This window comes from Mesoplodon bidens (assembly GCF_964165515.1).
Source record: "Mesoplodon bidens genome assembly, chromosome: 13".
Lineage (NCBI taxonomy): Eukaryota > Metazoa > Chordata > Mammalia > Artiodactyla > Ziphiidae > Mesoplodon > Mesoplodon bidens.
This window is the reverse complement of record NC_138169.1, coordinates 25,673,838-25,688,270: the sequence shown is the minus strand read 5'-3', so window position 1 is coordinate 25,688,270 and position 14,433 is coordinate 25,673,838. Positions and strand designations below refer to the sequence as shown.

Below are 14,433 nucleotides of genomic sequence, written 5' to 3'. Positions count from 1 at the left end.
GCTCTGGCCTGGGCTGACCCTACAGGCGAGGGGTTCATCCTCACTGTTCCTCTCCGGAAACAACCAGGGGCCTGCTGGGTGCAGTCCAGACCCCCTGGAGGGGCCGTGTTTCCCCCCCAGCCTGGGATTCACTCCGGATCAGGGCAGTTATAAGAGGGACAGAGGGGCACCTCCCCCCACCCCATCCTGCACGGCTCCATGCCTAACGGGAGGCCTGGCGCTGCGAGGGCTCACAGGGGTCCCAGCAGGTCCCAGAGACCAGCAGTGGGGTCAGATGCCCTGCAGAACTCGCCCGCCTGCCAGCGTGAGAGTATACTGCCCACTCGAGCTGCAGAGCCCGGCCTGGCAACCCCCCCCCAGCCCCACCTTCTCTCTCTGGATGTCACTCTTGATCTGGGAGATCTTGATCTTCATGGCATCCAGCTCCTCATCCAGCACCAGGGGGATGTTGGGTGCGGCCTCCGAGTCGTCTACTGTCTGGAAGCTGAGATCCGTGAGCGGGATGTACCATTTGCAGTCGTATTGCTGGGTTTTGCTGGGTGGGGGGAGGGGCAGGTTAACAGGCTGACCACCTTCCTTTGCTTAAGTCACTGCTTTCGACTCTGGGGAACCCTAAGTTCATGGCCACGAAGTTTACCTGACTTTCAAACTCTGCTCATGGTCCCTGAGACAGGCTGGGATAAGGCCACAAGCAGACACTGGCAACCCAGCCTCGGTGACCCCTGGGGAGGGGCATTTTGCACGTGTGACCCAGGCCCCACGGGTCTGACAAGCCCTCATCCACCCTACTCTGTGCTGATGGTGGTGGCTCATAGGCTCCCTGACGCAGGAGACCACCTAGGCCGCCAATGACAGTCAGGAGAGGGCTGCAGACACGTCCAGAGCTGTAGAGTTTGAGGGGCTACAAATCTACCCGGTGTAATCCCCCCCCTCGACAGATGGGGAAACCAAGGCTCTCTTCTGATTAAATCCACTCAGCGTGGCGATGGCAGAATGGGGTGAAGAGCCCAGTTCTGGTTCTTCCCAACGTGACCTTCTTTCCTCCATTCCAGCTACTGCTTCCCCACTCCCACAGCCCCCCACTGCTGCAACCTGTGTGGTCTGATTCCTGGGGGTTTGGGTGGGGTCTGCAGGCCAATGCTGAGAATCACTTAGAAGCCACCATGATCTCAGGAAGACAAAATGTAGGGATCACCTAGTGATGCCCTCCGAGGACAGGAGAGGGGCAGCCAGTGTCCATCCCCCACCTGCACCAGACCCTGCAGCCCCCTGACCTGTCTGGGTCACGACATGACAGCCCCCCACTAGCACCTGAAGTCATAGTCAACAGCCTGGTCACCCACCCAGACCCTGAATGTCTCCAGATTCCTAATGATGAACTTTGACCTTGAGCCTGGCATCACGTCCAGTTGGAAACAGAATGTAGCTTAACGAGAGCAGCCTGGCAACAGGTTACGACCTCTCGAGGCTCACTGGAAAGAACACCAGGTCTCCTACTATAGAAACCACCCCGTACCCCGGGGACCCTCCTCTCGGCCTGGGCCGCATGGTCACTCACCCTCCGCTCTGCTTCTTGAGCTTGGTGCACAGGAGCAGGTCAGTGAAGAGGAAGACGTGCCGCAGCTTGCGGGCCCCCTCCACCAGCTCCACCATGAAGCTGTCCTTCAGCAGCTGCCGGTGCTGCGGGGGTGGGGGGGGGCTGGTCAGGGCAGGGGCAGCCTGGGCCTCCACTCCCCCCACCTCCAACACTTACACCCACTTTCCAGCGCTCCTTCCACCTCATCCGCCCGCAAACACACACGCCAAACGCCTTGCTCTTTGTTCATCAAAGTTCCCAAGCCCCAGACAGAGTCACAGCCACTGGCCTGGAGGCCGGAGGAGACACTGCAGCCAAGGCGACGGGAGAGCCCCTCTGAGCAGGGCGGCCCATACATCCTCAGGACAGGCTTGGAGACCCAGGCAAGACGCTGGTCACGTGGAGAGGGGACGTTCTCGTACGGGGACCGTCAAGGCTCAGGTAACAAGAGCTTGGTGCTCGGCCTAGAGGGGACTGCCTGGTAAGGGGGGAGGAGACAGGCCGGGAGAACTCCGAGAGGGGGCAGTCACGCTAAGGGCTAGGCCTGGATCTGAGGGCATCAGGAGGCCGGGCAGGGGCCCCCCAGCTGGGATCCCACATTCTAGTCCTTCTGAGGTCAGTGACCACTGATGGGCAGGGGCCCACATAGGGGTTTTACACCTCTGATGCCCACCCCTGACCCTGAGGCATCCTCGAAGGAGCAGGGAGACTAGAAGCACCAGTCCCCAGCAAGCCCTGTGCCTCTCTGCCCCTGGGAGCTTCATCTGAAAGACAAGGGATGGTCCCATGGCTCACAAGTTTCCAGGGCACATGGAGGTAAGTCAGTAATTCAGCTGACAAACAGTGCCCGCCACCTCATCCGGGCTGGCGCTGTGCTGTGCCAAGGACACAGAGACAGGATGAGAGGCTGCCCCACGCACGCCCCGGGTGTGCTGTGCCAGCACGTGGCCTGTCATTGGATGTGACCCTCCTGTTGTGGGTGAGCCCTCATGCCCACTTCGAAGATGAGAAGCCTGAGCCTCAGGGAGCTCCACCATCCACCCCAGGCAGCACAGGGAGAGAGCGGGGACACCCAGGGGTCTGTGCCCAGGAGAAGAGACCAGGTGCTCACTGGGGACCCTGCCCTCCTGGCCTCAGGGAAGGCCCCCCAGAAAGGGCGACTCCCCACCCCTCTCTGTGATGGCCTGGGAAGGGTCCGGAGGGTCAGGCACACACACCACAGGGGGCAAAGACCCATAGCGTCTCCCTACCCCTGTCACCCACCCCCCCAACAGGTCTGGGCACCTGGCTCCACTGCCACCTGTCACCTGAGGTTCTTCTCAGGGAACCTGTGCCTCCCTGAACTCCCCCCACACTCTCAGCAGGAGCCCCCCAGAAGCAAATTCAGCTTGGGCCAGGCCCCCCAACACTCCCACATCACCATCATGCGCAGCTCACTCACAGCAGCCGGCCAGGCCCTGGCACGGAGACTGGATGATTTACATGGGAACTGCCAGTGCCAACCAGACCATAAGTGGGAGGGCAGGAGGGCTGCCCACGTGCCCAGGCCGTGACCCATCGTCACTGCCCTCCCCCGCCTGCTGTGGGCATAGGCAAGCCCCACGTCCGCACCCATGGGAAGCACAGAAGCATGTGCACCTGGAAACACGGCCATGCAGCACTGGGGACCTGGGCAGCCTGACTGCGGGGTCTGTGCCGGGGGGCAGGTCCTGGGACACTGAGGTCCTCGAGGAATACCCCCTCGGCAGGGACACGGCAGATGGTCTTCCAGCCCAGGAGGCAGGACCAAGGGACCTTCTGTGAGGGGGGGACTGCAGTCCTTTCTCCACACAAAGGAGCTGAGCTTCTGGCCATTGCCAGCAGAGGGCCCCCGACGTCCAGCTCAGAGGTGGATTCGTCCCCTCTGTCAGCAGGTCAGAATCGTCCAGGGTCCCAGCCCTGATGGAGCCCCCTGCAGGCCCTCCCCTCCTCCCCGCTGGGTCCTGCCGCTCACAGGTTCATCCGAAGTCCCACCCCAGCCACCAACTTCATCCTCCAGAGGCCACCAGCGTCACCCTGGCATTTGTGGCAGCCCGTACAGCCACCCATCCGTGTTAGCAGACACGGGCTCAGAAGGCAGCCCTGGGGGGCTCTGATGGGTGGACTCAGTTGCCAGGCCCCTCCCCATGCACCCCTGTCTGTGCACATCCTTGTCTTTCCAGGAGAAGCCCCCCACCCCATGACGTTCTGATCTAAGCCTTGCTCTGTGCTGCACCCCGTCTCCGAGGGCCACACGAGGTGCACAGCGTGGGGAGTGGACGGTATGGCTGACCTCTGAGCACAGTAGGACTTTCTCACCACGAGCTTCCCCATCGTGGCAGATGTCCTCCCTCCCAAGGAGGTCCCAGGCCTCACTTCTGAACCCCAGCCCACCCTGGGGTCCTGCAGTGGCTCAAACAGAAAATGCGCAGCAGATGGGCAGGAAGGGTCTCCCAGCTCCAGGAAAGCAGGGCCCCCAACCACGATACTGGCAAATCCACGAAGGGAGCCCGGACCCTGGCCCAGGGATCAGGCCTCATTCTGTCTCTATCTGTAGACCCCAGCCCCCAGCTCTCGAGGACGTCCCAGGCAGGGGTGTGGGTGTGGATCTGCCTGTATCCTGGTCTAGCCGCCATCTATCTCCCTTACTGTGCTGCTGACGGAGAACCCTGAATAAAGGCGCGTACGACTCAGACTCCCGACCTTTCAGGGTCACCGGCCTTTCTCCCCCATTCGTGGCTGAGGCACCCAAGTGATTCCCCTCAAGGAGCAGACACCACAGGTCAGCAGGACCAGATGCTGGTGGGGATGGGGTGGGCGCAGGTAGAAGCCCTGCCCCCATGAAGCACCGGCCCCTACACACTTCCCACTCAGGCGCCCCGGGACCCCGACCATGGGTCCACGGGGAAGGAGGCCTGGGATACAGATGCGGGCTCAAGAGCCTGGCTGACAACTGCCAGGCGACATCTGATTTTCCTCAATTCCTGAAGGCAGCTGCTTCCAATGATCCAAAGAGCAAGGAGGCACTTCTCCCCGGGGAACCTAAGTGCAGCGGAGACACAGGCGCAGACTCAGCACCCACAGAAGGACTCGCACAGCTGCTTCCCAGGAGGGCAGTGCTCTTATAAAGGAACTGCCTGCGAGAGAGCATGGTGTCCCAGGAGGGGAGACCAAGCAGCACAAACCCAACAGGGACAGGAGTCTTGGCGGAAGCAGATCCTGAGTCTTGTGAGACCGTGTGAACTGCTGACAAGGGAGGCCGAACACTCAGGTACCACTTCCCACACAGGTGTGGAAGCACAGGGCTGAGAGCAGCCTGCCCGCCAGCCCCGAGTCCTGGCGGGTCAGCCTCGGCGCCGCCGGGCACCTGGCACACTAACGGGAAGAGGAGTGGCTCCGAGCAGCAGCTACAGTAAGGTTTGCTGCCAGCCCACGTGTTGCTGGGCCATACGGCTCCTGTCCCTGCACGAGACCCCAGAGGCCGCAGGTCCGCACCCCCGCCCCGCCCCGCAGTGCCGCTTCCAACGAAAGATGCTCACACTAGATGCCGCCCCTGACTGGCACACCTCTGCCATCTCGCTGCAAGCTGCCTGGCACGGGGCTGGGCCCCCCCGGGAAGGAGCGGAGGTGGCAGGGGTGGCGTCTGAGCCCCTCTGTTCCACACCCTGTCATCTACGACGTGCAGAGAGATGGAGACTGGGAGGAGTTGTCAGGGAGGGAGGGAGAAGGGGAAGGAGAGCCCTCCTGGCCGAAGAGGTCAACCACGTTCGTTCTCCAGCTGCAAACACAAACCACACCCCGCTCCCCTTCATCCCCTTTTAAGTCCTTAAACCCACTGTTAACTGTATGTTAATGAAAGAACACTCAAGAGGAACCGAGTGGTCCCCAGGCTCACAAATGCCATCCTCCTTCTCACCGGTCTCCTTAGCTGGGGACCCTGATCCGGCAGGGTGTGCGGTGCCCGGGACATAACCCCCCAAGTGAGGCCTGCACCCCTGAAACCACACCCCGATGCCCTGCACACCGGCCTGGGTTCACCCTGCCAGGGTCAAGGGCCCCCAAGTCCAGGCGTTTCTGTGTTGGGCTGAGCTGTGCGGATACAGTGGGCCCCATGCCCACCTCTGCTCGGCTGCCATGCTCACCTCTCCCTTTTTCACGGTCATGGACTGCCGGCGGGGCGTGATCTCCTCGTTAATGCTGGACAGGAAGTTCTGCGAGATGCGGAGGGCATCTTGCAGCAGCAGGTGGTCGGGGTGGCCAGAGGGGGTGTGTTTCAGCAAGTCCTGCATCGGACAAAGGATGGAGTCAGAGCAGCCCCGGCATCTCTGCTGTGAGAGCCGCAGGCATGCTGGGTGTGACCTGGGGCCACCTCTCACCATGGCCTGGGCCACGCAGCAGCACTCGTGCGAGCACTGTGCCGGGAGCAGTCCCCTAACGGCATCCCCCAAGCCTATGCTGTTTGCACGTTGCAGAGAGGGGCTCCACGCTACAGGTCTGGGGCAGGTTTCTCTACCCGGGCCCTGGCGACATGCAGGGCTGGTTTTGGTGGGGGCTGTCTGGGCACTGGAGGATGCTGGCACCATCCCTGGCCTCTGCCCACTCAATGGCAGTGGTGCCCCCTTATGTGTGGCTGTGACAAGCAAATATGCCCCTGGACATTGTCACAGGTCCCCTGGGGCAGAACCCATCCTGGTCCGCCGTCCCGTGTGAGGTCAGGAGAAAGCCCCTGACCTTCCCGTCTCCTCCTCTTTTAGATCAGAGCCTGAGAATCCTTCTCTACTGCGAATGCACGTAATTTGTGCTCAAAGTCTACCGCTTCCTGGTTCAGAGAAACAAAACCCTCTTAGCTCCCAAATCCTACAGCAAAGAGAACCTGGGGAGATGAAATAAGCTCAGGGGAGGCTCTGGTGTTGGGGATCCCAGCCCCCCCCGCACCGTTCCTGGTGGCTCTGGTTTCCCCGTGCCAGGCCTGGGCTCATCGTGGTGAGGGGACCAAATAAAGGGTCTCCAGGACTCTAATGGGCCACCGGCCAGAGCCTCCCAAACCGCAAATCTCAGCTTATCTCCCTCCATCCAGGGACTCTTAGTCGGAGGATGGTAAGAAGTTATGAAACGTGCACTGGATGGAAAACCCCGCAGCTTAAAAATGAACGAGGCAGAGCTGTTTGGGCCGAAGTGGGACAACTGCCACAATATGACATGAAGGGGTCAAAAGCCACATGCGAAATGGTATGCACAGCACAACACCGTCTGAGTGATTTAGAAAGATGCCACGTGCGTCAAAATAAAGATCCTTGTGGTGGTGGCTCCTTTGTGGGGAGGAAGCAAGACAGGAAATGGACACTTCAAACACTTCTGTGACTTGGTTGTACATTTTTAAAAAAATGCGCGTGTCGGGCTTCCCTGGTGGCACAGTGGTTAAGAATCCACCTGCCAATGCAGGGGACCCAGCTTCGAGCTATAGTCTGGGAAGATCCCACATGTCGCGGAGCAACTAAGCTCGTGTGCCACAACTACTGAGCCTGCACTCTAGAGCCCACAAGCCACAACTACTGAGCCTGCACTCTAGAGTCCGCAAGCCACAACTACTGAACCCAACTACTGAAGCCCACGCGCCTAGAGCCCGTGCTCCGCAAAAAGAGAAGCCACCGCAATGAGAAGCCAGTGCACCTCAACAAAGAGTAGCCCCCGCTCACCGCAACTAGAGAAAGCCCGCGCAACAACGAAGTCCCAACATAGCCAAAATAAATAAATTTATTTTAAAAAAATGCGCATATAAGACTTGCTCTAAATACAGATGAATAGGGTCACCTGGAAGTAGGATTGGGGCCTTTTTTTCCCTGCTTTTGTTTCTCAGTATTAAGACGACCACTTAATAACGTGCAAGTGACTCCCCACTGCCTTTAGGAGCGGCCCCGCCAGGTGGGACTCCCTGCACACCCTCTCCGCACACGTTCTCCCGGCTGGAGAATGTGGTCTGACCACAGCCCCGGGATGCACCTGCCATTGGTGCCCCAACCTGTGCTATGTGTCCCCGCCGCCTCCCCCGGGAAGCTTCTCCAGCCGCAAGCCTCTGTCCATGTGGGACGGGATGCTCCCTACCTGCACCCGCTCTGATGAGGCATCTGGAACACGTGGAGAGCCTGCTGCGTTTCCCCCTCCCACCCCCAGGAGCCCAGGGATGGCAGAGGTGCCTCACTTCTGCATCCTCAGTACAGGTGTGTGGCAGAAAAGGGGGCAGGCGGGCAAAATTGACAGACATCAGCGTCAGCCCCAGGACAGAAGCCAAGAACCCCAGGGCGAGGAGGCCCCAGGCCCGAGGGACTCACATGCAGGACCAGTGTGCTCCTCGTGACCCGGTCCACAGGCTTGTAGAGCAGGGCTGCGGAGAGACGAAGGGTGAGAGAAGGCGGACCGCCCACCTGCCCACCCACCCTCACTGCAAGGGTGGAGGTGGGGGCAGCCCCAGTCTCCACATTCCCTGGGAACCCCACCTCCCCTCCGCTCAGTGACAAGGTTGAACCCGATGCATTGGAAGGTCGGGAACATGGCTGTGAGCCTTCAGTCTGTGACATCAGTGCCAGGTCCAGGGCTGATCAGAACCCGAGCCTGTGTGGCTGACTCAGCAGCAAGCATTCAAAGGCCTCCGTGTCGACGGCCCTCCGGCGTGGGGTCAGGGAGCTGGCCAGCACTCTGGGGAGGAAGCGCCAGCGCAGATCCCAGGCCGGGAGGTGCGGACCAGCACGCTAGGCTCCATGTGTATCCAAGCCTGATGCTGAGATGCGGCTCTTGGTTTTATAAGCGTTTTTGGACCCCTGGACGCCAGCAGCATGGAGCCCTAACCGGCCAGGGCCATCCCCGCTTCTCCATGGTGGGCACAGCCCATCACGGGCACAGGCGCTTCATGTGTTCTCACATGTAGGGTGCAGCTCCGCCCGTAACGCCCACGACTAGTGCAGGGCACGCACTGTTATCCCCATTTTATAGAAATGGGGGATACCGGCTCAGAGGGTGGTGTAGCTGTGGCCCCGGCCCACGTCTGCTATTCTCTGTGAGCGTAACTCCTCCCAAGACCCTAACAGCCAGAAACGAGAAGTACCTTGTTGTTCCAGAGCTCACTCTGCCCAGAGGGATGAGGGCAAACACAGGCCCGGGAGCCCGACTACTTGGCCCTGACCCCTGCCCAGCCACTCTGAATCTGCGTTCTACACAGTCCTTTCCGCTCTAAACCTGTTTTATCATCTGAAACAAGGGAAGACAAGAGCCTCCTGCAGGGCCGTTGGGACAACAAGATGACATTGTAAATGCCCAGCAGTGCCTGCTTTGTGGGCTTCTGATAACTCCCACCTCTTCCTGGATCCCTGCGCCACCCCCCAACCCCCATTGGTGGCAACAGGTCCTGACCAGTCCCTCCGCACCCACCACGGCCAGCGCTGCTCCCTCCCCATCCCCCCACCCCCCACTACTGGAAATCTGGAGCAGCAGAGGGGCCAGAGTGTGACCCAGCTGGGCGTCCTGGCTGCTCCTGTCTGCTGGCAGCGGCCGCCACCACAGGGGCATGTAGGGGCCTCGGCACGGAGAACTCACTTTCCAGAGAGTTCTTGGTCGTTTGGTCCTTGGCATCCTTGTTGCTTCTGGCTCTCAGGTTCTGCAAAGAGAAAAGCACGTTTTCCACAGGGCAGATTAAGCAGCTCTGATGTGTCAGCGAGTTCACGGTCAGGAACCTTCAGCAGAACTCTCACCCTCCTCTCACCGCTGAGAAGCCCAGATGTGGCAAACCTCAGGGCTGTGTCTGGGCCATAGCCTGCAGAACGGGGCCAACTGAGCACATGCTCGCCCTGGATGACGCTGCTGACGTTAGGATCAGAAATTCTCTATTTTAAGGGGCTGTCCTATGCACCCTGGGATGTTGAATAGCATCCTATGGGTGCAGCAGCACCCTCTCCTCCTGCGGTGACAATCTAAAACATCCCACGGCATTGCTAAGTGTCTCCAGGGGACAAAATCAGCGCTGGTTGAGAACCTCTGACACAGAGGATCCTGCAAACCAAGGCAACTGGCAACGCCCTTCCTGGGTGCACGGATCAGCTTTCTTGGAGCAGTTAAACAACGTGCAGGGGCTGGTGGGTCAGAAAGAAGAGCACTCGGCTTCGGGGAGGCCAGGGCGGGCCGCTGGCATGCATTCTGCCTCCACCCCAGCCTCCCCTCCCCTGACTCTGCAAACGTCCTTGCCCAGGAAGTAAGCAGAGCTTTTTAGTGGGTGGGTCATTTTTCAACACAACTGTGTCAAAGGCACCGCTGATTTGGTCCAAGGTACCAAGAGAAATGTGGATAAAAGGTCCCTGTGTGCCTGATATAGTCTCTGGAAAGAAGCTGTGGTTAATCCCAGTACGAGACTTCTGAGCGAACAGAAAACACAGCACAGGAATGGGAAGGGGCCTGGAGATGACCTTCCCAACCTCTCAGGCTGTGGGAAACCTCTTGGGACTAGAAAACATAGTGTATTTTAAGCTCACGGGGGCCAAACTCACAATGCACCTTGGTGCCTCTCCTGAGAATTTAGCTCCCCTCAATGACTCCACCATCCGTCTGCCTCAGCAGCTCCCAGAGGGTGGGAGGGGGGGGTGAGGGGGCGTGAGAGCTCAAATCTGCAAAAATTAGGTGCCGCTCACATGAGCCAGGGCAGCAGCCCACGTGCCAAGGGCCCCTGGAAGGTGCGATGAACGTGGGCACCTTGAGCATCTTGGGGCTCTCTGCCTTGAGAAAACTTACAAGTTTGGTTTAACCCCACATTTCCCAAACTGACTAGACTCCGGAAGCCCTTTTCACATGATTCCTGTTACCTACTTATTATCTGGGGAGCTCGAGCTCACAGAACCCATCTCAGGCAACTCCAGTCTGACTGGACACTGCAGCACACCCATTTCTCAGGCCAGTCCTGGGAGACATGAAGGACCACTGCTCCACCCTGTCTGTCCTTGGAGATGGACATCCAGTCCCCATGGCCGAGCTCTGACCCCCCCCAGAATGCAACTCCTCACACCTCTAAGCGGCCTGCTTCTTCTGTGTCCTTTTGGTTCATTTCACTGTCTCTGTGGCTCTAATTTCTCTGGGTCTTTTTTGAAACATGGATGGAAAACCAAAGTGGATACCACCTGATGGTAAAAGTTTCACAGAACCGGCATTTGGCCGCCCCGAACACCGTCCTGCTGCCTGTGCCTGGGCCTTGGCTCAGATTCCCACCTGTGCCTGGTTGGTGGGACCACGTGACTCCCGGGTGGTGACCACCATCGCTTCCTCCCTCCTCTGTAGACACCTGTCCTGGTGGACGTGAACTTGGCTCCATTTAACCATAGCCTGCTCTTAAAAGATTATGACTCTAATTTGTCAAAGTCACCTGGGACTTGGCGCCAGCATTCCAGCTGTTAGGTGTATGCGGGCTGCTAGTTTAATGAGCTAAAGAGAGGAACAGACCCAATGCTGCAGGCAAACCAGGGCAGCTTCAGAGGGAAGTGTGGAGCCAGCCTGCAGCCCTGGGTGCATGTAGCCTGTTACCAGCGGCACCAGGTGGGGAGCAGGGCACCCACAGGCTCTGGGGAACGGTGTGGCACGTTATCACCATGGGAGACGCTGGTGCTGGGACCCACACGGCCCAGCCCCCGTGATAAATTATAAAACAGCACAAATCCCCTGGAACAAAGCCCAGGTGTGACAGTCGGGGTACGATCGTATCCCAGCAAGAGACCCTCCCCTGCCGATTTCTAGTTTCCGTTTCTCTTCCTAAAGCTGGGGTTTCACTTGGAGGTCTTCCCACCCAGAATCCTTGTTTGGCGGGGAAGGCAGGTCAGGGCTCTGAGGACTACAGGCCTGGGAAGAAGAAAGTATCACCCAACTGCCATGGGCAGAAGCAGGATGGAGCGGGGCAGGGAGGACCTGGCATGGCCACCAGCCCCCGATGGCTGCCCGTCTTCTGCATCCGGGGGGCTCTTCCGAGGCCCCTCATGCTAACACTCCAGGGCTTGAGGTTTCAGAGCCCCCGGGCCGGTGCGGTGCCCAGCCTGCAGCTTCCTCCCACGTGGGTCGACAGAACGCACACCAGCCCCATCCCCCGGGCCGGCTGCAGACCCCAGAGAGGCAGAGCATGACACCTCCCCACCTGCTCTCCATCCGCAAGGTGCAAAGTCGGCCTCAGGACCCAAGTGTCGAAACCTCTGTTAATGGGGCAGAACTACGGACAGCCCGAACTGCACACAGACAGTGCAAGTCTGTCCGGGGTACCCCAGAGCTGGGCCCTGGCTGCTGGAGAGGCAGGGTGCTCCTCGGGCTGCTCCGTCTGTCTGCTCATGACAACCCACAGGCGTCTGGAAACAGAGCTGAGGTTCACAACCAGACCTTAGTTTGCTGTGCCTTGTTCTCCCGGGTCACGGTGTGCCAACGACCAGCCCACAGCCCACCCTCGGGAGATGGAGGGGCGCACCTGTCTGAACAGCGTCACACCTACCTCAGAGATTTCTGCAAACTGAGCGTTGGCCTGACAGCACTTCTCAGCCGTTTCCATGGCAACTCCGTAGTTGTCCACAAAGGCCCGGTACACCCCCAGCTGGCTGGCCTGCAGGGAGGAAGGAAGAGAGTGGGGGACAGGTGTAGGGCAGGCGTGGGACAGGTGCGGGACAGGCGGTCTCCATCCCTCTGGGTAACGGGCTTCTGTGCACAGCTCTGGAGGAAGCCCAGGTGCAGCAGACAGTGCAGGGCTGCAGGAAACTCAGCTCCTCCACGCTGTCACTGCCTCCCACCTGCTTCCCCTCCCCACGCGCTAAGCACGCTTCCTTCTTCCAAAGCGACACGTTGAGAAGTGACTCACAGCCCTGGGCGGGGAGCAGTTCTCTTCATCCTCCCACCCCACTCAGTTAAATGGGGCCACCAGCAGCAGCTGAAGTTCCAGGTTATCAGTGAACGTGGATGAGCGTCTCCAGCAGGTGAGATGGAGCGGCCCCTTCTCAGCCTGGCAGCGGGAGACCTCAGTGGACCCAGCCCTGGCCTGAGGGGCCACTGCTCTGCTCCTATCCGATCTCTTCAGACACGCAGGAAACACTCAGTTGAGCTGCCCTTGGAGAATAGGGGCTCGCGCTGCCCAGACATGAGCCCAGCCCAGACCTGGTGACGGGGCCCAGGTGTCACGCTACACACCTGGCAGGTGGGAGACCTCTGCTGCCGGGTGCAAGGCGAGAGGTGTTTGCTTGTCCTGTTCTCAACCAAAGGCATTAATAGAGTGTCTCCTCACTCGGCCTCCTGCTCCAACACTCAGTTGAGTAAAGACTTCCATGGTTGGGGGGAGGTGTCCTGTGTGCAGCCACCACCATCACTGGGCCCCAGGTCACCTCCAGAGGCAGCAGGGAAACCCCGGCCTGGGGTGTAAGGGCAGATGCCGTGACCTGCTGGCCGGGCCTCCCACTGCAGCCGACCAGGAGCGGGAGGCCTGAGGCTTTTGATGATCCTGGTGTTTGGTCTGCATCGAACCTAAATTTTATTTCTACACGCATTTGCATTTATATTGAATTTTGTGTTTCTTCAGATGGCAATCCCAGATGCCCTTGGCACTGTCTGGTCTTCTGGACTCGCTCCTTGAGGGGGGCTGCCTGTGGGCCTGGGGGCGCGAGAGAAAAAGCAGCAGCTGGAGGAGGCCCTTCCCGGCCCCGCTGATTACCTGGACGAGTTGCTGCATTCCAGACGCCAGGTTCCCTGCCATCTGGTCGGACCCAGAGCCCTGCCTTCTCCCCCCTCACCCCCACTCACTGAGCGTCTCCCACAAAAACAAAGGCCCTGCTTGAGGCACTGTCACCTCGAATCATTCAGACACAGCGCAGCCGGCTAGCAGGAGACACACGATGAATAAGTAAAGCAACAAGTAATATGGCAGATGGCTGAAGGCAGAGCAGGTGAGAACAGCGGGGCTGCTTTAGATACTGTGGTCAGGGCGGTCTCTCTAAAGAGGCAACGTGAATAGAGCTGCAATGAACATTTTGGTACATGTCTCTTTTTGAATTATGGTTTTCTCAGGGTATATGCCCAGTAGTGGGATTGCTGGGTCGTATGGTAGTTCTATTTTTAGTTTTTTAAGGAACCTCCATACTGTTCTCCATAGTGGCTGTACCAATTCACATTCCCACCAGCAGTGCAAGAGTGTTCCCTTTTCTCCACACCCTCTCCAGCATTTATTGTTTCTAGATTTCTTGATGATGGCCATTCTGACTGGTGTGAGATGATATCTCATTGTAGTTTTGATTTGCATTTCTCTAATGATTAATGTCCATCATCGGATGAATGGATAAAGAAGATGTGGCACATATATACAATGGAATATTACTCAGCCATAAAAAGAAACGAAACTGAGCTATTTGTAATGAGGTGGATAGACCTAGAGTCTGTCATACAGAGGGAAGTAAGTCAGAAAGAGAAAGACAAATACCGTATGCTAACACATATATATGGAATTAAAAAAAAAATGTCATGAAGAACCTAGGGGTAAAACGGGAATAAAGACACAGACCTACTTGTGAATGGACTTGAGGATATGGGGAGGGGGAAGGGTAAGCTGTGACAAAGCGAAAGAGAGGCACGGACATATATACACTACCAAACGTAAGGTAGATAGATAGTGGGAAGCAGCCGCAGAGCACAGGGAGATCAGCTCGGTGCTTTGTGACCGCCTGGAGGGGTGGGATGGGGAGGGTGGGAGGGAGGGAGATGCATGAGGGAAGGGATGTGGGAACAGATGTATATATATGACTGATTCACTTTGTTATAAAGCAGAAACTAATAAAAAAATAAAATTAAAAAAA

The 14,433-nt window shown here is 58.4% G+C and overlaps 1 protein-coding gene across 2 annotated transcripts in view; it reads right to left on the bottom strand.

Annotated features, from left to right (window-relative positions):
- The window catches only part of BCR (BCR activator of RhoGEF and GTPase), a 99,086-nt gene that overhangs the window by 24,668 nt on the left and 59,985 nt on the right, over window positions 1-14,433 (bottom strand). For both annotated transcript variants that reach the window (XM_081252519.1, XM_081252520.1), the window contains exons 5-10: window positions 12,096-12,203; window positions 9,182-9,242; window positions 7,924-7,976; window positions 5,737-5,877; window positions 1,559-1,680; window positions 367-535 (exon numbers count right to left, since the gene is read on the bottom strand). In XM_081252519.1, coding sequence (XP_081108645.1) covers window positions 367-535; window positions 1,559-1,680; window positions 5,737-5,877; window positions 7,924-7,976; window positions 9,182-9,242; window positions 12,096-12,203 — 654 coding nt within the window. The remainder of the gene's footprint in view (window positions 1-366; window positions 536-1,558; window positions 1,681-5,736; window positions 5,878-7,923; window positions 7,977-9,181; window positions 9,243-12,095; window positions 12,204-14,433) is intronic.